Here is a 25,193-nt window from a genome sequence, read left to right as displayed (position 1 = left end):
ATGTCATGTAGCTCAGGAAATTAATATACTATTTGGAAATGTAATCCAGTTGTTCAGTTATTACTTTGACATCTAAATGTAAAGTTACTCTATATATTCTGAGCAGTAGTTCTCCATAAATCTAATTCACTCTGAATGCATCAAAGTGTAGCCATACTCCTGAACAAGCAGCACAAATTCCATCCTGAGAGAGACGTTCAGCCTGAGAACACCTTTCTGACTGGATCTAGCGTTCTCTACACGTGACTAATGGAGATAAGAGCTCCGCTGACTGACAGTGGAGCCTATGTGTGTCTGTGCACGAGTGAGAGATGACGTTTACCATGGGACCTGGCGAGGTATAAATACCTTTGGGAAAAGCCAGATTAGAAAAGAAGGGGCGGAGTCTGACCCCATACACACAGACTAGCTATATATAGTATTCAGAAGCACCAACTTTGGCAAAGGTGTCTGCTTGGGGTCTGGAAGATAAACATTAACATGCAGTCAACATTTCAAATGTATGTTGTTCAGCAGCAGTGCAAAAACAAAAATGTTTGCAGAGATTGAGTTATGTAAAACAAAATAAAATGCAACAAAGGTGTTTCCTCCATTGAACTTATTCATTTTCACAATGTTATGATAGATATATATTCATCCATCCATTTTCTATACGCGGATATCCTTCACTACTTAATATTCTGCACAGACAAAAATTCTGTAACTCGGGTAATGTTTCTGGCATATTTATTTTTAAAATACAATGTATGATGGAAGCTGTTTATAACCAACAGAATGTTGAGTTTCATTGCTGTGAAGCCATAAATGTTTTACAATATATTTTGAGCTAATCTTCTTTCGTATGTTTACATTGTCGTCTCATCAATGTTTCTTCTTTTCTCTTAATAAAACCAAATAAACCATATTTGCAATTAATTAATTTCCTTATTACGTCCACTCTTATACTTCCCCAGACATTTTTAACTATATTTTTCTTTTTCTTTGTCATTTATCCTTTTTTATATTTTACCATCACCCCCGTCCCTTTTGCTAATCTTTTCTCCCCTCAGGCCCTGGACGGCTTCTTCTTTGTTGTGAACATGGAGGGAAACATCGTGTTTGTGTCGGAGAACGTCAGCCAGTATTTGCGCTACCAGCAGGAGGAGCTGATGAACACCAGCGTCTACAGTGTGCTGCATGTTGGAGACCACGCAGAGTTCATCAAGAACCTTTTGCCTAAGAGTCTGGGTGAGAAAATTGGTACATTTGCCACAATAGAATGTATTTACTTCATTTTGGAGTTATCAAAAGTTTTTTAAATGTGTAAGTTAACTTTTATTTTGCGAACATATTTTATAAATATCTCTAAATTCTCCTAAAGTAGTATGTTTTAGTGTCATTTTAGTGTTTCTGATTTCTTTAAACGTATCAATTGTGTTGTATTGGAGGGTAGATTCATGACAAACTTTATAAATAACTGTTTCTTACATTTCCCTTTTTTTTGTATCTTTGTCATGCAGTCAATCATCGCAGCACCGACTCCTCCAACAGGAACAGTCACACCTTTAACTGTCGTATGTTGGTCAACCCTCACGCCGATGGCGAAGCTCGCCAAGCCGTCGATCAGCAGGACGCAGCGCAGCAGAAATACGAGACCATGCAGTGTTTTGCCGTCTCTGAACCAAAGTCTATCAAGGAAGAGGGGGAAGGTATACTGTTTTTTTTAACCCTATCTCTAATTTTGTCTACTTTGTTCTTTAAATGTTTTTTCTTCTCATTCTTGTTTGTCCTGCTAATTAGCCGTCATTGCTTCGGTTTTTCTTTTTTACCTGGATTTGGTCTGCCTTTCGAAAACCATCTTATTATGGTTGTGAATTTTCTTTTATTTGCCTTTTCCACTGCTCAAGAAATCATTTTTCTGCTGCTTTTCTTCATCTCTTCATCTGAGCCTTGACTTTCTGTCACTTTCCCATCACTCTTCCCAGTGCTGCCCTCCCAGTCTCCTGTGTCCTGTCCTCCTTCCGTCACCACTTCTCTCTGCCTCCCCTCCCATCCACTGGGAGAGACTAATTAGTGTGTGGCACTTTGTCAGCTTCCCATCTAATCCAATCACACACACATGAACACGGGGGAGAAGAATGTGTCTGCCACTCTAATTTTAGACGTCTGACAGCCAGATATTTTGCCAATCTCTCCCCTGACACGATGAGGATATCTGGTGGACAGACAGAGGGTTGCAGGCTGACTTGAAGTTGCATCACTCTGTTGGTGGACTTGCTAGTAGGACCAGATAGACTGTGATTTATTTGTCAGTAATGAATCTTGTGTTAATTCAGACCAAGTGGAAGGTTTTTGAACATGAATTCCCTATTTAGGATCATGCATCTCTCTCATAGCCTGAATGACCTGCAGAAGAATCTTGACATGTAATAAAATGTAATTTCTTCTGAAAACTCACACTAATGGCAATTAGCATTCTGAGAATAATTGGAAAACTATTGACCAACCCACTTAAAAAGATGACTAGAAACCTTCAGGAGCAAAATGTAAAAAATTAATGTTGAGTCAAGATTTGTTTAGAGGATTGTAGATACACTAACACTGAGGTGGAAGTTAATGATGGCTGTTGGTTGTTAGGTCAGAGGTGTTTTTAATTTTTGTTAATGCAAATAATGTAGAGCTATAGACAGATAGCTTGCGTTGTATTCTAATTTGTGAAAATACTAAAATTATAAAGGGCTCAGAGGTAAAATAATTCTATCCAACAGAGACAAACAGTGTTGCAGTGTTGTGATAGGGCCTTTGCCATATACAGATATGGAATTACTGACATTTGTTCCTCAAAAATGTAGATTTCCAGTCGTGTCTCATCTGTGTGGCAAGAAGGGTTCCTGTCAAAGAGAGGCCTGTGATGCCGGCGTATGAGAGCTTCACAACACGACAGGACCTTCAAGGTACGACCTGGCTGACACACTGGGCTGTAAAAATACTGCAAAGTTTTGCACCGTGCGAGTCAATTTCCATAACGTAATATTAGTCTACATATTGATATTTGGCACTCAAAACCAACATGCCCCGTGTTCACAACCAAGGTTATGAAAACAAATGTAATTTGTGTATCTATCTATCTGTAGCTATTTTGTCTGAGGTATTCAAGGTCCTTTTTTTAAGAAAGTTTCATAGAACTGGATTAGACCTGTTTGGAGCCTGAGAGGCATTTTATGCTTTGCTTTAAAGACTACTGTAGTCTTTGATGGGTTAGGCTAAAGGCTTGTTTTCTTGGCTTTAAAATTCTAGATGCCAATTTGCTTTGTTAATCTGTTCAGGTAAGATCACCTCTCTGGACACCAGTGTGCTTCGGGCATCTATGAAACCGGGCTGGGAAGACCTGGTCCGGCGCTGCATCCAGAAGTTCCACCTGCAGAGTGACGGGGAGATTTCCTTTGCCAAGAAACACCAGCAAGAAGGTTGGCATAATGTCTCCTCACAAAATATACATTACATTTTGTGAGTTTTTGGATCTGAAAGATCCAAAAAGGTCAAATATCACAGCAGGTTTCTTTAATTGACACTCTGTTTTTTTCTCTGTCTGTATGCAGTATTGAAGAATGGCCATGCCCTCAGCCCATTGTACAGATTCTCCCTGGCAGACGGCACCATAGTTTCTGCTCACACAAAGAGCAAACTGGTCCGTTCTCCAGGCACCAATGAACCGCAGCTCTACATGTCGATGCACATCCTGCAGAGGTAACCCCGTTTCCTGACTTTTACTCTCCTTTCACAGACAAACCTGGTAGTAAAACCGTCAGCCACTGCAGTCCTGTATCAAACACCCACTGAAAATCATATCTGGGAATACTGTGGACATTAAAAAGTCAATAGAAAAAAGTTCCTTTGAACTCAAATGGTACAAACCAGTTCTCAACTTTTTTTCAGGGAAAACCTGGGAGGCATGGCTACAGACATTCCCAGTGGTCAGGACTCAGGCAAGTCAATGACCCCAACGAGTATGAGTGGGTCCTTCCCCTCACCTGATGCCAGTGTCACCAGCAACAGCCATCACTCCACTGGAGCCTCCACCACCCCTGGACGTGGTTTTGGGTCTGTTCCAGGAAGGGCCATCACGCCTCAGGGAAACAGCCACACTCTGAAACTGGGCAGCCCTTCTGGCCAAGGAAGTCCAAGCGTCAGCTCAGGGGTCCAGAGTGCCATGTTGTCTCCTCGTCATCGGCAGAGTCCCAGCGCTGCCGCAAATAGCAGCAACTGCAGTAGCCCTCATCTTCTCCAACATCCACCTGGATCTTTCTCTCCTGCAGCTGGTTTGCACTCACCTCCATCCGTGTGCAGCACCACAGGAAACAACCAAAGTTTTAACTCCCTCAGTGCGCTGCAGGCTCTCAGCCAGGGCGCCAGGATTTCCCCAGGGCTCTCTGATGGACAGCATCCAGAGTCACCTGACAGAAAACCAGCCGCTCTTCAGAGTAATCTTCACAGCAACAAACCTGGTAGCCAAATTAGCAAGAGCAGTCTCAGCTTAGAGACTGACTTGTTTGGAACTTTTGAAGAGCAGGAAGAGTTTTTGTCGTCCCACACCCATGACGGTACACAGGCAGATGGGAAAGATGTTGATCCTGACACCCTGGGAGTAAACGGAAACCTTGGCGATCTTGCCGATGCTGCAAACCACCATCTGACCACCAAAGGCCACACCAAGCTGCTGCAGCTCCTCACCACTAAATTAGAACCCTCTGATCCTTCCTCACCACCAGGTCCCATAGGAGATGACCAGAACTGTAAGGACCAGATGTGTGGGGGGGCCGGACATAACAACCAAACCACCTCATTAAAGGAAAAACACAAAATTCTCCACAGGTTACTGCAGAACAGCACCTCACCTGTGGAGCTGGCCAAGCTGACGGCAGAGGCTACGGGAAAAGATCCTATTGGTCCAGAGTCTGCCTCAGGAGACAGCATGGCTGCTCTTAGTGAACTCTGCACCAAACAGGAGCCAGGGAGCCAGGGAAAGAAAGACAATGCATTGCTTCGCTATCTTCTGGATAGGGATGATAATGGCATCCTCGACAAAGCCATCAAAATGGAACCAAGCGACGGACTCAAGCTGACCTGCGTTAAGACGGAGAAACAGGATGAAGGCTTTAATTTGGCTGAACAGGTAAGAATTCAAGCAGTTTATGTAGAGAGAAAAAAACATATTCTACAGGGTGTCTACCTATTAACTAATCTGGGTAGAGTTTTCATTAAGAATGGCTTTCATAATTTTGATGAAACTTGGCAAAGAAACAAGAAAAAGAACCACATCTTCATCATGTCTCAATAATCAGGTATTAAAGTGAGAAATCTACATAAATTATTACACAGTCATTTTATTTTACTGAAACAAGAAAAAAAAGATGTAGAAACAACATGTGACAAACTTAGCAAACACCTTGCGTCAGTTCAACCATCTTTTCAGTGGTAGGGTTATGGTTATGGTTAACCCCTCATCAGTCTTTCCCATTGGTACAATAAGAAATGGTTTTACTCCAATTAACATACCTTTGTAGTTTATTGAAATCTGTTGACAAAGAGGCCATTCCTATTAAGTTGAGACTTGGACTTTGATTGGTTTAGCATCTTCAAACTAGATGGCTGCTCATTTGGCCGCTCTAGAATATTAAAGAGACCAGGTTTCAAACGCCAGCCCAGATCAACAGCCCTGCCTTGTCTTTAAAAGTTAGATTGTTTAAAGTGATTCTGACTGATAAATGTCTTACTTGCAGCTGACAGGAGTCAGGAGTAAATTCACATAGAGAGTCAGAAAATGGATGATTTCATGTAAAGCAAAGTTCATTGAGTTTGCCCTTTTTTTTCTTGTTTGGAAAGAGCATGTGGATTGGCAAACATTAAGACAGTTCACTGAGTGAAAGGCAGATGGCAGAGATTCAGTTTCCAAACAAAGGGTCTGACCACCCAACCAGTGGTGCGTCCGGCGAAGGGGAAGTTGGAGCCAGAGAAGAAGAGAGCTATACCCAAACTCTACAAAAGAAAGCCTTTTTGAGCTTTTCCAGGAAGGGGGTTTGTTAAGTGGTTATTAAATCTATTGCGATTATGACTTATCAGCTTACCTAACTATTAATTTGGATAGTTTAATATCATGCAGTTTTTAAAAACTAGATAAATATCAATTAAATGATTGAAATTATAAGAAAAATGCAGAAAGCAAAATCATTTATTCTTCCTAAAGATTTCAAATTCTTGAACTATTGTTTCTAAACAAGAAAAATTGGGAGCTGACATGCAGTTAAGTTTTATAAGAATTAGAACGAATCAATCTTTGATCTGTATCAACTGCTGTAAGCATTAATAACATCCACATGTTAACATTAATTTACTTCAACCACTGCCATGCTTTGCTGAATTTTGACAAGAAGAGCACTCAGTCATTTCATAAACACTTCATACACGGACAGTCGCTGGAGGCCACTGTCAGGTTGGCCACCACAGCCTCCTGCTGTCCAAGAAAAGTATGTTTTAAAATGATCTGCTGATGATATTGCAGTACTGCTCAGTTTAGGTGTTTTTGGACCAAAGAAAAACATAATATATGGAGTAAAATATAGCATTTTAAAAATGTAATAGGAGGTGTAGTTCAAAAGGAAGAGGAGGAGTTTATTAGAGGTGGTTTGATCCCCAATTTCTTAACATATCAGTGCGTGTTCATCATATTGCCTCATGATATATTGTGTCTCATTGCATTGATGCAGATGCAATGCTTTTGTCGACCATTATATCAATGATTTCAAATATAACCTTTAAGTATTTTGCTGTCCTCACATGTAATGCTTCCCAAACCTCTGTGTGTCCTACTGTACATCACACATGACCTCATTAGTGCTGGAAGTTTATTTTTAGCTCCCCACTCTATTCATCAGCCAAACAGCCCTAGGAAACCATATCTGTCCACTCTGTGTGTGTGTGTGCGTGTGTGTGTGTGTGTGCGTGTGTGTGTGTGTGTGCGTGTGTGTGTGTGTGTGTGTGTGTGTGTGTGTGTGTGTGTGTGTGTGTGTGTGTGTGTGTGTGTGTGTGTGTGTGTTTGTAAAGAGTTGGGTTACGATGTGTTACTGGCGAGGGTTGAGTGGGGTTTCCGTTTCTGTCAAAGTTGTCATCATACCTGACTAATGCTTCTTTGCTTAAAATCAGTTTGGAGAAGAAAAAAAAACATTTTAGAAAATAAATGTATTTTAATGCATTTAAATAAAATTAAAGAAAATAAAGAAAAATGTAAAAAATAAAAAGAAACTATACTAAAAGTGAAATAAAATTAAATAAAGTGAAATAAAATATGATAAAATGATGTTAGATTAAATGTAATAAAAGAATCTGAACTTAAATCAAACACTTTTTAAAGGAGAGGCATTTTAAAATCAGGAGGCCCAATTGTTACATCAATACCTTTTTTAAAATAAGAAAGTCTTTTAGAATATAAAGATTTTTGTGGTGGCTCTGCAGGTGACCTCCTGAAGTAGTTTTAGTTTAAAATCTTATTAAAACCAAACTTATACTTGTAAAAGACTCAGTGAAAATGTGATTTTTTCTGATTAAAGGCAATGTTCTGCAGTTTAGTTGTGCAAATCAATTTTGATTGATTACAAAATTTGCTTAGCAGGATTTTAATTAATGTCTTGAATATGAGAGGATGTCAGAAATAAATTTCTGTAATAAATTACTCTTATAATTGTGGCTGCTTCCAGGCATCTGAGCTGGAGGACCTGCTGGAGGACCTGCAAAACAGCAGCCAGCAGCAGCTGTTTCCCAGTCAGCCTCCATCCTCTTCATCCTCTTCATCAGCTGTGCCAGCTGGCTCCTCTGTGGACAAACAGACCATCATCAGTGACATCCTGCAGATGAACGACACCAGCAGCAGCAGCTCCCCCAGCCAGCACAGAGCCTTCCCTCCCATTGGAGCCGCAGGTACGTCTTTAGCAGGATGTTTCAATATGTGCAGGTCTTTAAAATAAACCAGATGGATTAAATCTAATCACTTCTACCAAAATTTTAATAGGAATGAAAACATTTTGTCATTGCAGCGAGCTTTAATGGTGTCAGGCCGGGCCAGGCCGGTCAGGGGGCTCCTCCAGGCAGGAGCATGTCTCTGGACAGCAGTATGGGCTCCAGCCCCACCAGGCCTTTCCCTCCTCAGCACAGAAACAATGGGCCATATTCCTTGCAGCAGCAAGGTATGATGGGAACCCACACCAGCATGAACCAGGCAGCAGTAACCAACACAGGTCAGACTGAACAGTCAGTAAATTTCTAAACACTTTGTCTTCCCCAAAGCTTTGGGAAAGTGGAAAATGTGTCTCTTAATTGTGAAAACTTAAATGATATCATATGAATCTTCTTTCTTTCTGCAGGCCTTCGAAGCTCCATGCAGCAGGCCTGGGGTCCCCATGCTCCAACAGGGGGCAGTGCAGGACCCATGATGGCCCATGGAGTGGGTCGAATGGTACCCAACATGAATTCTGCACTCCCCCCAAGAAGCACTGGTCCAAATGTCTCCAGAGCTTTGGTCAGCATGCAGATGATGGGCAACGGTGGGAAGAATCAACCAATCAGACGCTCCCAAACTGGCATCCAGTTTGTGCAGACGTTGATATTTTTCCTTTGTTTGCCACTTTAGAGTTAGACATGGCAACTCCGCCCTACCACCAGCAGCAGGTTCCGCCCAATCAGACGGCTCCATGGCCAGACCGAATGATGATGATGGATCACTATGGAAACCAAAGCAGGTTTGACATTCAGTCCAGCTTAAAGCATAAAGGAAGAACCAGTTTTGGTTTAGTTTAGTCTGATGAGAAGTTGCCTTGCAGGCCACCGTATGGCGTCCGTCAGGAGGACGGGATTAGTTGCTGTGGTTCTGAAGGACAGACGGATGAAGGTGCTCTGCTGAACCAGCTGTGTTCGGTGCTGAAGGACTATGAGGGTCTGGAGGAGATAGATAAGATGCTGGGAATACCCACTCTGGCTGGACAGGTGAGCTTGGTCCAGTTTGCCTTAAAGAGACAGCGCCTTCTTATTAGGTACAGCCAGAAATCCTGAATGTATTTCTGGAGCTACATGATTTAGTATGTATTATTGTTTATGTATTGTTCTTGACAAATAAACTTCACCCGTATTGAGAATAAACCAACAATAAAATGAAATGTTTTTGAATTTATACCATTCTTCATTAAAATAAACAAACTTTGGATACTATACTTCCATACAGCAGTACAAATGCTCTTTAAATCTTTGTTTTTAATCATTACAATCATGAATTTCAGTGTTTTTGTTTAACATTTTTCTTGGATTTTCAAAACACAGCGGTGCACAGCGGTGGACAGGGAGAGACCGGTGGTTTTCCAGTAGTTTCAATTTTTTAACTATTAACAACAATTAAATTTTTTTTATAACTGTGGATTTGTATTCAAATTGTGCATAATTTTTCAATTCAATTGAGTTTTATTCATAATTCACAGTAAATATCATCTTGAGGCACTTTACAAAATATAATTTAATTTCAAACATACACACATTCCAACTGATCTTAGTTATCAAACAGCACAATAAGATCAATAAAGTCTAAAAGATTTCTGTCTAAACTTTTTCATCTGCTTCACAATTTCACATCAGTTTGTGTTTGTCTGTGACGTAAAGTCCTAATAAAATTGGTCTTTGTTGCCACAAAATTTTGAAAAGCTCAAACTATGTTGGTACTTTTTCCAGGTGTTGTACAACATAAACAAAAAACTCCTCCATCTCCCCCTGCAGGGTCCTCTTTCAGACCAGGACCAGTACCTGGGTCCGTCGGACTCTCCCTCCAGCCTGAAACCTCCCCTCTACAGTCAGCAGTATGGAGGGCAGCCCAGTTATGGCGGCATGCCCCCTGATGGCTTGTACCCTGCCCCATCCATGGGGGGCCAAATGGGGCCTCAAAGGATGGCCCCGGCAGGCTACCCGCCCATGATGAGAATGCCGGGCTCCCCAGTACCCCGGGCCCCTGGCATGAGACCTAGTGGTCCCAATCCAATGGTACCGCCGCAGCCCAACAACCTGAGGCTCCAGCTACAGCACAGACTCCAGGCCCAGCTGGTAGGCGGCGCCTTTATCGCCTCTGTTTAGTTTTGAAGCGTCTGATAAAAGCAGCCAATATATATATATATATATATATATATATTTTTTTTTTTTTAATGTGGGCTGATTAGTACAAAATATTTCTGCTTTGGCATTTAAAACATTTGTTTTTAAATTATATGTGTAAAAGCAATTTTTTTATATTTTAGCTTTAAATTAAGTAAAATTTGTAATTTATGGATTTGACTAATTTTAAAAATGTCCACATGGCAGGAAAACATTGTAGTTTTTAATGTTTAACTATGAGGTCATCTTAAGCATCCTAAAGGGAACTGCTGAATATTAATACTACTGTTATTTTAGATTAAAATTGAATGCAGCAGACATGTGAAATAAAATAAATATGTTTTCTACAATATGCAAGTAAAGACAAACATTGAAAACATGTAAAACAAAATAGTGGATGGGGGTGCTATTTATATGTTAACATTTTAATTACGTTTTAGATGTAATTAATTTAAATTATTGTAACCACTGTAAAGTGGCCCGATATTTGGTACAATCAGGAAAACCAGTGCTGAACACTGTTACTCTGGATCTCACTTTGTGGTTCCATGCTGAATACAGTCTGGTATACAAAGGCGCATAACTTAATATGCAGAAACTATTGCTGGGACTTTACTAATTTTGATTGATTATTACAAAAAAAATGTAATCACACTCTGGAACGCATCACACACGATGTTAACTGGTGGCTAAATGAGCAAATCTGAAAGGTCAAGAAGTAAACGTGATACAAAATGATCTGGTCAGTGGTGGTGTAATATGATTAATCTGAGCCACATAACATGCTGGAGTGTAATTGGAATCAGAGTTAAATGTAATTTTTTTAAAAAAGGCATTTTGTTCTTATTTTTGTTTTCAGTATTTCAAAAGGGAAGATTTATATGTTTTACTGCAGTTATTAGTCATTTAATTTATTGCTTCTATACTCCAAATACCGTTTTAAATATCCAGTCTGAATTGTTTTCTCTTTTTAATCCAGTGCTTATCTTCGCTGCCATTTAATCTGAAACCATGTCATTGCAGAATGTTCAACTTCATTCTGAAACTGCAGCCATTTTTCTAAGTAAAGAAGATTGACTGAAGCAAACAGGCAGGTCGTTGGGGTTCGCTGGGTTTAAACTGCAGCAAAAAAACAAAACAAACAAACAAACAAAAAACGTTTCACCTTTCCTGTTTAATCAGCACAGTGTCCCTGAAACACTTTGCAATAAACAAACTCCATACATACTTATTATTCACAATCTGGCCTTTTTATTACTGTATAACTCGCGAACCGAGTCTTTGACGAAAGACTCTTCACTACTGTTTAACTCAGGTTCATATGTGATATTGGTACAAGCTGCCACCTGGTGGAAAGTTGAAGAAAAACACGTACCGTCACTCTTGGTATGATTATGACAAAAGACAGAGTCATTTACTTTTTTATTACTATTTTAATAGACAAAAAAATATAGATACATTTGGAGCATATTAAATTGATTTATTGATCATTGTGACTGAAATAATTGTTACCCAAATTGCAAGATGATAATCATAAGCAGAATTTTGACAACTTGTTTCTAGCCAAAACAAAAAATCCCTGTTAGCTTTTGGTCAAGTGGAAAAATCTTCCTGTATGATTTTAACGTACAGAAAAATTTATGTTATCAACAGTTGATGGGGTTAATTTTTTCATCATTTGAGGTCTATGACTGTGATTTCTGTTAAACTTTACTAGCTATGGTAGAACGTTTCTGCTCTTCACACAGAGGAGTCTGATGAAGTCTTGGTTCTGTTAAAGCTTTGGGTTTTGTGTTTTCTGTAGAACCGTCAGCCAGTGATGAACCAGATGGGGGGAGTTGGAAATATGAATCTACCTCTAAGATCTAATGTGTCGACCCAGGTCAGCTGCTTGCATACATAAACCTTAACCATCTGGTCCCCTGTGATTTCTATTTTCTTTTTATTTCTTACATCTTAAACATTTCCACATTTTGTCGTGGTACAGCCATGGACATTAATGGTCCAGTGAAATGGTTTAGATCGAGGAATATGCATTTGTTAGAGTTTTCCAGTCAAAATCTAAACCTAAATCCAACAAATAATTTGTGACGAGACTTAAAAATTGATCTTCCCAATTACTCCTTTCCTCCAACAATTGTTATCACATGTTTTATAAAACATTGATTGGGCTGAATAGAAATACAAACCAAACTTTTCAGATTTTTATTTGTAAAAAGAATGCCAGCCATCAGCCAAACTTTTTAATAGTAATGCACTGCTTTTTGTTGCTTTTTCACATAACTTGTACATTTTTTATGGTGACAAAATGTAAAAAAGTCAGTGTGTTTTGATGGTGCAGCCTTGTACAATGTAAACACTGCAAATATCTCAGTACACTCAGAAATAAGACAAAACTAACTTACTAGTAACTTTCCTGAAGAAATAGGAGTTTGTTTTAAATCTATAATTACTTATTGATTATGAAAAAGTATTAGTTCCACTGGCAGATTATTTCATTTATAACAATATTTTTTTCAGTGTTACAAGTAAAATAATCTGCCAGTGGAACTCGTATATTTCCATCAAAATAAAAGAATTGCTGATTAAAATCTAGTTCCTATATCTGGTTGAAAGGTTACTTGTAAGTTAGGGTTGTTTTCTTTCAAGTGTACTGAGATATTTGCACTAGACCAAAAATACTTGGTAAGATTTAATGTTTTTGCAGTGAACTTCCTGTGCAGTGTTTCCTAGCAGACTATGTCCTCTTCCTGTTTCATGGTACTGCCAGAAATGACCCGGCTGTGTTTGCTCCATCAGGGACCTGTCAACGCCCACATGCTGGCGCAGCGTCAGCGCGAGTACCTCAGCAACCACTTGCGTCAGCGGCAACAGCAGCAGCAGCAGCAGCAGCACCACGTGCATCAGCAGCGTGCCATGATGATGCGGACTCAGGGCATCAACCTGCCGCCCAACATGCCCAGCGGGGGTGCTGCTCCCTCGCCGATGCCCATGGGGGGTGCCAACACCCGGGTGCCACAGGGCAGCATGCAGCGGTTCCCCTACCCGGCCTCCGGTTACGGTACAGGACTGTCATCTCCTCCTCCTCCTCCTTCTCATCCCGGCTCCTCCAGCCCCTTCTCCTCCCCTCTCTCCCCGAGTCATCTCCTGGCAAGCCAGGGCATGATGGGAAATGTAGGCGGGCAATACAGCGGTGCAATGAGCCCACCATCACAGCACAGTGCCTTCCAGTTCAGCAATTCAGGTATTGGATTAATGATGTGCTTTATGGAGGATGTTGTTTCAGTTGGTGGTGGTGATCTAGAGTCAAACAGCTTCAGTTACTACAGCTAGAAACTAGAGATCAGGCTGAAATCTGGGTATAGCGACAAACTCTGACCTTAACCTTCAAAGTCATGTAAAACCAGTGTTTTATCACCGGAAGAACATTTCCAGGCATAGAAAATTAATTATCTTTAGTCACATTGATTACTTCAAGTGTCCTTACAGGTCTGCCTAAAAAAAAAAAAAAATCATCCTCCAGCTGCAGCTGATCCAGAACGCTGCTGCTGGCGTTCTGACTAAAACGTGGAAGATAGAGCACCTCACAGAAGTCCTAAAGTCCTTCTGGAGCTCCCTGGAGCTCAGAGAATAGACTTTTAAAACATTGCTGGTAGTTTATAAATCTCTGAAAGGCTTAGCATCACAATACATTAAAGATGTGTTGTTGTCATAGCAACCTTCAAGACCACTCAGGTCTTCTGGTTCTGGTCCGCTCTGCATCCCCAGAACCAAACATGGAGAAGCAGCTTTCAGCTTCTACGGACAACAAATCTGGAACAAACTTCCAGAAAACTGCAAAACAGCCGAAACACTGAGTACTTTTAAATATGAACTGAAAACCCACCTGATTAGATTGAAACATTGATCAACATATATGTTGTGCATTTGCTTCATGATTTTGATGATATTTGACAACGTGTAATGTTTATTGCTTCTTTCATAATTGATGACTGTATGGAGTTTTTATGATGTAAAGCATTTTATATAAATACTTTGTTATATATCTGCTCTTTGGATGCTAGCAATTTAAATCAGTCACAGTCTTTTGTGTATTTTGGTCAGATATTCCAATTTATTTAATTTCTATAAATCATGAACTAATAATGTATTTTTATATGTTGCTTTAATGTTGAACTTGAGCTCACCTGCATCTTATGTTTTCTGCTTTTGTAGGAATGAGTCAGCAGCAACACCAGGACCCAGCGTCATGCTTTCCATGTGGGGCTGGCACGCCACAGAGCCCCCTGCTGTCCCCCAGGATGGGGCAGGGTCAGAGCCCCATGCTGCAGCAGAACCAGGGCCAAACGCAAACCCAACCCCAGGCTCCGAACCAGGGCGGACCGCCAAGCTATCAGACGAGTGCCGACCTAAACGGGTGGTCGCAGCCTGCAAACATTCCCACCAGCAACAGGTAGCAGCAGCTTCTCCGGGTCAACGACATCACAGTCAAGCTGTCTTAAAGCTCTGCGTCACTTTTCTGTGCTCCTCTCAGTGTGTACCCCCAGCAGTCCCAGTCTCAGTACTCGACACAATCCAGTGGAATGTACAGCAGCAGCAACATGAACCTGGGAGTCACCATGGCCAGCAGCAGCAACATGAATTCAGTGGCGGGACAGATGGGTTCCATGAACGAACAGGTGACAAAATCACTGTTTCACATTTAAAAAGCTTCGATATTTCAGCAGTTTGTTGGGCATGAAATCTATCCAGCCATGAAAACTCTGGGGATTTGAATCTGGAAAAGTGTTGATTTTTGACTTGTGTATGAACCCTGTGTTGTTTTTTTTACATATAAGTAACTGAGGAGATATAACTTGGCTTGTTTGTGTCACTGTTGGTGCAGGTGGGCGACAGCAGCCTGATGCTGGAACAGTTTGGAGGAATCGATATGTTGACCCAAGAGAGCAATGTCAATTCTGTGAGTATTATTTTCCAATTCTTTTCTTAATCTAAAAAAAATACACACAGACATAGTACTAAACAAAAGAGGTCTTTTACAGAAGTGTCCCTCAAAGTTTCCCTTTTATTATTTCCAAAATAAAAAAAACAAATGAAACTCCTGCAATGTTAGAGCTGTAGTGGAAATTTATTGAAGCAATATTTGAGGGACATTCAAATATTGCTACAATATTTTTTGGCACAAATTGTCATCTTGTAATAAGAACATTGTACTTTGTAATCTTTGTGCTTAGGAAGTAAAACTTTCCCTTTACTTAGCAATATGCTATTAAAAAAAGTTAAATAAATATTTTAAAAATGCATTACTGTATAGCATTTCTAATTATTCAGTAACTAATCTTTCTCCACTGTGTGATTCTGTGTTTTTTGTAGAATTTTTGCTGACCACGGCCTCAGTTGGGACACGGTATGACACACGGGCCCCAGCTAAAACAGACACTCACTGAACTCACAGAGAAGTGTGAAGATTTTAAAGGAAATACTTACATTCATCTCAGAGGACAAAACACAAAATGTAAAAACTTCTGAACTTCACTCAGACTGGTCAAGTTCCAGTTTTTCATTAAATCAAACACAGTTTGAAATACCATGAAAACTGTCACCTGAACCACTCTGGCAGCAAACACAACTGTAGGACAGTAATTACAACAGAATATATTTCTGATTCTGTGTTCAGGAACACATTTTAGTCATTATCTCTGGGTTTAAATATTCCATTTAGCTTCCATTTTTTCTGCAACAGTATGAAGGGACTCCATTGTAATTTACTGAACTGAACACGCAACTGAACAGATATCACCTAACTTTATGATGAAGAAAGTTAGGTGGCACTTATTCAACCAATAAACAAAAACATCCAATGGCCTTTTGGGGATGAATTAGCCCAAAAAGGAGCTTTTTGTCTCCAGAATGTGGTTTGTGGCATCTTTTAAAAAAATATATGTACATTTTCTTGCTGAATATTTTGACTCCATGAATTGCTGCTGTAAAACCAGCACATAAACTGTGTCTACAAAAGCTTTTAGGTAGTCAGTTTAATGACACACAGGGTGTATGCCTCTATAGACGAGCTGCTTACAGTGGGTGTTTGCTGTAAGGAGGTGGTACAGTTTTCCCAGGTTTGATCCTTCAGTCTCTGAGGTGAAATGTTTCTGCTTGACTACTATGTGTGTGTTAGTGTGTGTGTATGTATGTGAAACTCAAACTGTCACAATTTCACACTGCAGAGATGTATGAAATGAATCTTTAGATTTTTTTTTTTAACTCCTGGTTCTATTTTAGAGCCCGACTGAACGTGAAAGGAAAACTATATGAAAGATTTTACAGTTATTTATAGTTTTAAAAATGTTTTAGATTATTTGTATGGAAGAAAATCAATTATATCTTTAAGGTCTTTTGAAATGGTACTCATTGATGTTAATTTTAAAAGTAATATATATTTGAACTGCTGTAGTACATAGGACATGTATCCCCTATTTAATGACTTTTCAAATAAAGGTGAATGTGTATAAATAGTGTACATAGATCTTTATCACCCCTTTTCCTTAAGTGGTATCATGAAGCAGAAGTTTGGATTTTCATAAATGATCGATAGAGAGTAGAAATATGCCATAGGTTAAATTAAGCACATTGTCTCTTTTTATTCAAACAAACTTCCTGGTGGATGTATTATTATGAAGCTCCAAACAAACAAAAGACAAAAGCCTCAGTTGTTCTGTAATGGGGAGTGCTAGTCTTTAGCTAAATAGCACTGTTAATATGCTAATTGTTAGCATGTAGCGGTGAACAATGTCACAACTTGCTGTTGTTGCATTTTGACCAAATTTGCCCACGTATAGTAATTATTTTTCTGTCATTGTGACTTAAATGCATGTGCAACCAACAAAACTCCACACTTTTTTAAAAATTTGTGTCCAATCCCTCAGTGAGGAATAGCTTTTACATGTTGTAGTTATTTTTGTTTTGTGCCCCAGTACAGTGTATCCTCCATGTGGAAGAGAGTAGCAGCTAAGGAACACTGCTTTAGATAAATAATGCTCCATCATTGCTTTTCTATGCATTTAACAGTTTTCACATAGATATTCTTGAATACTGATGTTTTTTTTACATGTCAAAACTCTGCATTATTAGCTCTCACATTGCTTCTATTTCATACATACACATCACTACCAGGATTGTCATTGCTACTCAAATAATGGAACAAATCATTGACAACATTACTTATCTCATGTAATACTATGCAAATGCTTTGTCTGTGCTGATGAAGATTCATTAGCTTCCCGATGTTGCATGTTTGAAGCTGAAAGTGAAACTGATTGCCATATATAGTTTGTCAGAAATTCAGTGTATAACTGTCTGAAAACTTTTATTCCCAGATTATCCCTAAATACAGAAAAATCACACACAGACTGTGATAAAAGTAACATTTCTGCAGCTGAACACTGTAAATCCCACACTATTCAAACCAAAAGTAACATTCATCCTTCAAAGATCTGATGGAACTCGATGTTCCACATAATCAGTTAAATTTGCTGCATAATATGCTATTTTAAATATGCCAATGTAGATGATGTGACACCTTTTTTTTTGTTTATCCTTTCAAACTTTTAATTTTAAATTGAATCTTAAATCTTTAGTGTTCAACTGCCACTGGAGGGCATGACAACAATGTTAGCAAGCTAATTACTAGCATGTAGCAGTAAAACTATATTATATTTTTTCTTTAATTTAATTGTACTTGCAATTAGATCTCCTTTACCCATAATAAACAACAAAACTCCTTTGTAGTGTGACTTTTCTAGTTTAGAATAATCTAACTCTAAAAGCAGATTTACACGTTTTTGTATTTTATCTTTTTAACTTTTTGTTTATACTTACTTTAGATACTTGTTTAATGAAAATAAATCATTAAAGATTCAGAATTTACTTAAGTTTTACTTACTTATTTTACTTTTCCCTCAAACTATTTGACTAAGAGCCTCTACAATTCAAACTGAAAGTCAGGAACGTTTCGTGAATAGCTCAGCTAGTTTCGGTGCTATTCAATAGGTGCTTTTTCATAATAAGCTTTTAATTGTGAATGAAATTGTTTAAATTCAACATGTTTTTCTTGAATTCCCTGCTTAACATTCTGTAGCATGAGGAAAACTGGGAAATGAAAACTGGAACACTGTAAAGAAAGTTGGAATTTAGTTGTGTCTCCCTGTTGGTACAACAATTATTATTACTTTGTTCTTTAGCCTCATATTATAACATAAAAAACCTCAGAGATTAAATGTAGGCCATAGAAATGTTCTGAATCTCTGAAACACTCAGTGAGATTACGGTGAAGATGAACATCCGTGTACATTTTTTTCCAGATGTCTTATATGAAGGTAAACTGTTTGTCTTGATTTAAACTGAGACAAGAATACATACTGGATAATTTTGTATATTTTTATCAATTGCATACAACTGTATTTTATGTAAATATGCATAGAGTAATGCCTTAGCTTTTTGATTTTCTTTGTTTTGTTTGGTGTGTAGTTGTTTGGTTTTAAAGAGTATCTGGTGTGTCAAACTCTGCTGACTTGGTGATGCTCCACTTTATGCAGTTTATAAGCAGGAATATTAGGTTTTCTCACAAAAAATGAGACTTTACAAGCTGTGATAAACCTCTTAAGATCTGTTATGCTAGCAAATCCAGCTGTTTCTCATCACATTGTTTGCATGTACTGAAATACTCCCTGATTAGTACAAGATTTTGGTTTTAAAGGATAATTTACTTTATTATTTTTTTCCCTCCTTGATATGGCTATTTAAGCTAATTAAACTACAGTGGGCCATGAATTATGATAACATTATAGTCAGATATTCAATGGGTTATCTGCTGAGTCTACTTAAATATACTTGACTTGATTTTAGACTCCATAACATCAAGGTTTTTCTACTTATACCAACAGATTTAATGTATTTTTTCAAAACTAAAACTTTAAACCTTAAAGGATGTTTTAAAAATTGAGAAGAGTGAGTATATATAAAATTTGACTTTTTTCAAATCTCTGTTTCCTGCTGTAAAAAAATAAAAATAATACAAAAATAATAATCATTTTGGGAAAACAGCCAAAGCCAATCCCCAAAACATATTTGAACCTGCTAAAAATATTTCCATCAGTTCAAGCACTTGCTATGTTTAGATGATTTTGACCGCTTTATCTCACAGTTGGACCGCTTCACAGATATCATCTGGCTTAAACTGCCAACTTGATTTTATATTCCTGTTAATTTGCAAGAGATTTATTTAGTAATGAAAATTAAAACATTTGTAGATTCACTTCAAGGAAATCAAACCAAAATTCAAGCTGTTTCAAACTGCAAAGAACTAAATAGTCAGAAATGTCCTGTTTTTCTTCTTCTGATTTGTAAATATTTACATCAAAACTTTAACATAAGTAAATTTTGTTAGATTTGATTAAAATGTTCCACTCCACTCCTTAGTCTCAGGATCATGGTCTACATTACTAACAGCACAGTAAAGCAAATGAAGCAGATTTCCAGTTTGTTTTTTTTTGTTTTTCTTGTTAGGCACCACAATGTGCTGCAAACTCCTTTTGACTGAGGTAAGATATTAAATGCTGTAAATCTAAATAATAAGTCAGCCACAGAGTGTTGATGTTCAAATTTGGTATTTTAAAAATCTTATTTGAAGTATTGTCTCTGCTGTGAAGTTGAACTGAAACGTCTCAGCAGCTGCACAGTCCAGTTTAAACTGTTCATTTAGTGGGAGGTTTTACCCACCAGTTGTTCACCAACTTTATGCAAACTGTCGACTCTGATGTTGCTTCTGCCAATGCTGCTGGTTGATTTCTGATTGATGCCACTGTAAATAAACTATTTTTATTGACCTGATTTGCCCCTGAGTTTCATTGCCTCCATAAATCCATTTTCTTACAACTAGAAAGCAATTTCCATTATCCACCAGCAGGTGGCGCCGTCCTACTTGTGTTAAAATCCATGTTGTGACAGAAAGTGAAAATGTTTTTCTTTTTTCACTGCTTGGTGTTATATTAGGAATAACATTAACACACTTAATGTGGTTTTCCTATTTCAAAACGTTTTTATTTGCACTCCAGTTGCATTTCAAAACTGGAGTGTTTCAGCTAAGAAACTCTACAATTTCATCTATTTAATTCATTTTCCCTCTGATCAAACCAAACGTAAGCTCTGTGTTTAAAGAAACTTCAGAGTCTTCAGAAAAGGTCAGAGTGTAGGTTCAAAATTATTTTGAATTTTTATTTTAAATATGCATCACTAAAGTTGTTACAAATATGAAGGCTTGGCACCCAAATTCTAGAGGTAAATAACTTAAGCAGTTCCTCATTTTGGATCTTGGAATGAACATTGAAGAAGTGAGGAGAAGCAGTTATATCACAAGGCATATTTTTGTGCTGCAAGTAGAATTTTGAAACCAGCCAAATATCCAGTGTCCTCAGCGTGGCCCTTTCAATCCAAAGCTCCCAGGTTTCCATCTTCACACAATTCAATGAGTAAAAAGAAAAAATGAAGAAACTGGTTGATTTGGTGTCACTGGTGTGAGGGAACACGTCGTACCGGCAGTCAGAGAGATAGTGTGCCACCAACACAGACACACAAAGCCAACATGATCATTTCAGTCTGACATTGTAATACTGGAACCAGACATGTTCAAGGTCACTGCATGGCAAGTATTGAGTAGTATATCTGAGACTATTGTGTCTGCAATCAGCTCCTTTTGCAGCAGTTACATAACTGCATCCAGATATCCAGTCAGCTCTCCGTGCCGTAACAATCCCCTGGTGCTTCCAGTGTTTGGATTGTGATGAAAGTTGTGAATTGAGGCTGATAGTGAAGGACTTCCTGGTTATGAAGTTGGAATGGGAGGTCACTTCCCGTCCTGGAAGAGACCTCGGAGCTGATTGGTGCGTTCAGCCGCCAGTCAAGTGGATACCTGCGTCAGAGGCTTTCCGACTTCGGCTTTGCTCTCTATTGCAGATAGTGATAACCAAAGGCAGATAAAAAAATGAAGACCTACCACTCTCCTTCCTTTTCCACAACTGAAATCAGAAATTAAATTCAAATTAGCAGAAGGGTGGTAGCAAAATGTTATATTTTAGCAGTTATGTAACTGATGTATTTGAGGAATTAACACTGATATATATATTTTTAATATTTATGTTTCTTTTTATGTTTTTATCTCTTTTGGTCCTTGTCATAAATGATCAGATGTTTTAATTACCACATTTACAATTACTTTTACTGGTTTGTGTGAATTTGTACTGAAATAAATTCAAAAGTGGAACTGTGATTATGAACACCAAAACTTCAATTTTTAACATTACTGAAAAGCAAAATATAGTAACTTCAAGACATCTTAAATACATTATTTGTAAAAGCAAGAAAGTTTTGCTCTGCCACATGGTCTGCCTGACTAGACAGTTAACTATTTGCAAAGTAGATGGTACTCAGGGTTTTTCTTAAAGGTCATTATTAAATGTTGTTCAACTTGTTGAATTAATTTCAGAAATGGTGTCATTTTGATAACTTTTTAATCTTCCAGCATGTAAAGCTTAAGTGATATGTCTCCTACCACTTTGTAAAGCTATGTCATTTTGTAGCCTCTTGCAGGGGTTTGGAGATGAATACATTTTGTCGTAGCTGGTTATTATATAGCTTTTTATGATAGAGTAACTCACAAAATCACAAAAATTTGGAGGGAAGTTCACCTTGAAGTCAGAAAAACAGCGCCCTCTGTCGGCAGAGATTAAACTTGCGTTTCCAAAAACATCTAGAATTTTAAAATAGATCAGAAACACAGAAGCTTTCATAGTAACATAACCTTTTTAAAAATTAGATGGCAAAGAAAACAAATGTTCAGTCAATCTTTGAGAAGGGAAATTAAATCCCTCAACTTCCACATACAACAAAAGTATGAGAACAAAACCACAATAAAACGTTTCATCAGACATGCTTTATTCATGTCTCAAGATGACATGAATAAAATAGAAACATTTTCAAAGAATGTATCAATGTAGAAAATGAAAAAATAAGACAGGCAGTGACAGTGGAGATAACAGATAAGCAAAAATACTTTAGCAAACAAAAACAGCCACTTCTTCATTCTGAATCCTGTTTCAGCTGATTGTGGTTCTGAATCCTGTTTGAGCCGCTTGAAATTTACATGAAGGATTATCCTGAGGAAACGGGGAAACGCGCAAGAAGCGCATAAGTAGAGTTACAGGAAAGTTACTTTAAATCGTCTGTTTTTAAAGCGCAAAGAACAAAAATTGTTGCATCTCAACAACAAGAAAACATTTCTTTTTTATTTTTACATGTTGCTGTTTTTCCTCTGTCTCTTACTTTTCCACAGAGATGCGGTGGAAAATCCTCATCCTTGTAAGGAAAGGAGGCAGTAATCTGTCCTATTGTAGGATCTTTGGAGGAGAGGTGGAGGAGGAGGGGGGCGGTACCCGCTGCGGCCCTTCAACTGCCACCCTCTCTTCTGCCTCAGATACCCCCAGTGTTACCCTCCGGTGGGCCTCCTGAGGAGTTCAGCTGAACTTCACCGACAGCCGCGCAGAGACCCCGGGCAGACTGAGAGATGGCCGGAGCGACGGGACCGAAGCGGCAGGACACCCGGAAATTTTTCGAGAATCTTTCTGGAGCTGGGAAATGCATCGCCGTGCTGACCAGCGGCGGAGATGCTCAAGGTAACCGAGTCAAGTTGGGCTGTAAGAGCGAGCTGGAGTCAGGATCAGCGCAGGGTCAGAGAGCTGAATCTAACTCCGCTCATAACGCAGCCTGTCAGGGCACTTTCTGTCTAAACCGTCTGGAAACATTCAAGTATGAAAGCCTAATAATTCATCCGTAATTTATGTTGATTTTAGTGTATCAGTTGGTTATTTCTAATTTGAAAAACGCTACAGACAGGCATCTGTCCGATAAAGGATGTACCTGGCTAAGCTTCCCAAATTGCGCATTGCCCGGGGAGCAGGAACAGCGTGTGCTTTGATATCAGCGCGTCACAACAAGTGAAGGAGAAAGAAGTTCCTCCTAATAAATTTTCATATTTTATATATCAAATATTTTTCTGCTAGGGATTTAAGTGTGTGCTCTGGAGTCTCCCGGACTGTTACGCAACAGCCTGCGCTCACCCCGCGGTGTCTCTGCTTCCTGCGGGGATGCTGCAGCATTCTCTGCAGAGGGAAATGTTACAAGTTTTAATAAAGACTCTCAGTCTGCTGGAAACACCTCCAGCGCGTGACTCAAGGCTCGTGCATACATTCAGAAGCGGGTACAGTATCAACAGGTGACTGATCAAGTCGTATCTCTTTAATGCGAGGTGTTCTAAATATGAAACGTCACCTGCGCCATGCATGTATGCACAGATGGCGCAGGCCCGCGCGCGCACCCCCCAGGGGGACTTAACGTTGTTACCCAACCTGATCGGCATTTCAGAGCCTTAATTATCTACAATTTCCACGAATCGGTGCAGCAGCTCCAGCAACGCAACCCCACATGACGAGATTTAACTACACTCCAACTTATTTCTGAAGAATTTTATGTAGATTTTTTGGGTTATGGATTTAGAATATGTATTAGTCATATATATATTTCTTATTTATATAAAAGCTCTGAAAGTGCGCCTTATTTCATTTACCAGCTGTAAAATGTTGTGGTTTGGACTTCCTGTCAGCTGTTTTTTTTTTTTTTTTTGCCTCAGAAATAAATCCTCCCGCATCACGGAAGCTGAGTCACGACTGAACCAACATCAATTTATCTGAATAAAACTATCTACATCCGGTGCAGCTTTTCAGATTTAAACGGCTCAGTGTCGCTGTTAGAGTTTGCGTTTTTATTTAGAAAGAGTTTGGAATCTACTTCCGGTGACCTTCAGTGACTTAACGTCCTCTGTCACTGAAGGTCAAGCCGACTACGTGAGGAGCAGCGAGTATTTACAGAAATGATGGTGTGATGGAAAGACTGAATTCTGAATTCGTAGAGCAAAAATAACGTTTGTAATACATTAAAAGTTGCGTTTAAAGCAGTATAATAATGATTGCCATTAAAAGGCAACTTTTGGATGATTTTTATGTAATCAATGGTCTAACTGCATCCCTGCAGCCTGCACAGAATGCACCTTTTACCTCATTAGAGTGTGATTACTGATCAGCTCTCCATATGCATAGAACATGTTGTACTTTGCCATGTAGGACACACACATGCACCAGTTAAACCAGTGCTATTGTTGGCTGTTACACAACACCGTGTTCCTATAGGCTGCAGTGAGAGTGGAGGGAGATGCTCTTTCTCAGTTGTCAGTGCATCGTGGACAGTCTTTGTATTTTGGACAGGCTCCTTGTGGCAGCAGCTGAGATTTAATTATAACTGCACCTTTAAAACTGAGCAGCCAGTGTGAAAGTGATGCAGCGTCAGACTCATTGAGCTCATCTGGGAGCTCTGATGTCTGTCTGCATCTGAAGCCCTGAGCAAATACTACTGGAGAGGTAGTGTTTGTAGTCTGGATGTTACTGTATAAATGCTCTCCATGCACAAACTTTATGCATGATTATAATCCATCTAAATCAAATATCATGGGACACTGTACGCTTCGGGACGGACATCATTAAGATGTAAGGGATGTTGTATTTGTTACTGCATCTTGACCAGGACTCCCTTATTATTCTCTATGGGTTTTTGTCCTGGTAAAAATATAAATAAATAAACAATAATAAATAAAGATCTTATGATTAACAGGTACATAAACCAAGGTTAAAGAGAGGCAGACAGGGCTTCTGAAGCACGTGAATAGAACAACAGACTCACAAAGTCAGTTTGTTTTTGTATTTTTGTCATTTGAAAACTTATAAGCTGCAGAAGACTTGAAGAGGAAGTTTAAGGTTAGGTTATTTAAAACAAATGACCAGAATTAATTAAATAATTTATAACAAAACATAATCATGTGACCAATATTCAGTTGGGAATCTGATTTGATTATAAATCAAATAAAAAAGAAAGAA

The 25,193-nt window shown here is 38.8% G+C and overlaps 2 protein-coding genes across 7 annotated transcripts in view; both read left to right on the top strand.

The window, feature by feature from the left end:
- The window catches only part of LOC102226120 (nuclear receptor coactivator 2-like), a 52,805-nt gene extending 33,631 nt beyond the window's left edge, over window positions 1-19,174 (top strand). For 2 of the 3 annotated variants that reach the window (XM_023335169.1, XM_023335168.1), the window contains 18 exons: window positions 1,050-1,227; window positions 1,500-1,688; window positions 2,832-2,933; window positions 3,306-3,446; window positions 3,579-3,726; window positions 3,916-5,152; window positions 7,731-7,950; window positions 8,067-8,267; window positions 8,394-8,573; window positions 8,660-8,768; window positions 8,850-9,012; window positions 9,790-10,110; window positions 11,963-12,040; window positions 12,958-13,402; window positions 14,374-14,611; window positions 14,693-14,837; window positions 15,044-15,118; window positions 15,532-19,174. In XM_023335169.1, the coding sequence (XP_023190937.1) occupies window positions 1,050-1,227; window positions 1,500-1,688; window positions 2,832-2,933; window positions 3,306-3,446; window positions 3,579-3,726; window positions 3,916-5,152; window positions 7,731-7,950; window positions 8,067-8,267; window positions 8,394-8,573; window positions 8,660-8,768; window positions 8,850-9,012; window positions 9,790-10,110; window positions 11,963-12,040; window positions 12,958-13,402; window positions 14,374-14,611; window positions 14,693-14,837; window positions 15,044-15,118; window positions 15,532-15,543 (4,182 nt within the window). In that variant the 3' untranslated portion in view covers window positions 15,544-19,174. The remainder of the gene's footprint in view (window positions 1-1,049; window positions 1,228-1,499; window positions 1,689-2,831; window positions 2,934-3,305; window positions 3,447-3,578; window positions 3,727-3,915; window positions 5,153-7,730; window positions 7,951-8,066; window positions 8,268-8,393; window positions 8,574-8,659; window positions 8,769-8,849; window positions 9,013-9,789; window positions 10,111-11,962; window positions 12,041-12,957; window positions 13,403-14,373; window positions 14,612-14,692; window positions 14,838-15,043; window positions 15,119-15,531) is intronic. The other variant, XM_023335170.1, reaches the window with a different exon arrangement.
- A 3,443-nt stretch (window positions 19,175-22,617) lies between these two features.
- The window catches only part of LOC102216735 (ATP-dependent 6-phosphofructokinase, platelet type), a 28,481-nt gene continuing 25,905 nt past the window's right edge, over window positions 22,618-25,193 (top strand). For 2 of the 4 annotated variants that reach the window (XM_014474993.2, XM_023334995.1), the window contains exon 1: window positions 22,618-22,883. In XM_014474993.2, the coding sequence (XP_014330479.1) occupies window positions 22,775-22,883 (109 nt within the window). In that variant the 5' untranslated portion in view covers window positions 22,618-22,774. The remainder of the gene's footprint in view (window positions 22,884-25,193) is intronic. The other 2 variants (XM_005796584.2, XM_014474996.2) reach the window with 1 other exon arrangement.

Source organism: Xiphophorus maculatus, chromosome 6 (genome assembly GCF_002775205.1).
Source record: "Xiphophorus maculatus strain JP 163 A chromosome 6, X_maculatus-5.0-male, whole genome shotgun sequence".
NCBI classification, from domain to species: Eukaryota; Metazoa; Chordata; class Actinopteri; order Cyprinodontiformes; family Poeciliidae; genus Xiphophorus; species Xiphophorus maculatus.
The sequence above is the reverse complement of the archived record's forward strand: the minus strand, read 5'-3'. Positions and strand labels throughout refer to the sequence as shown.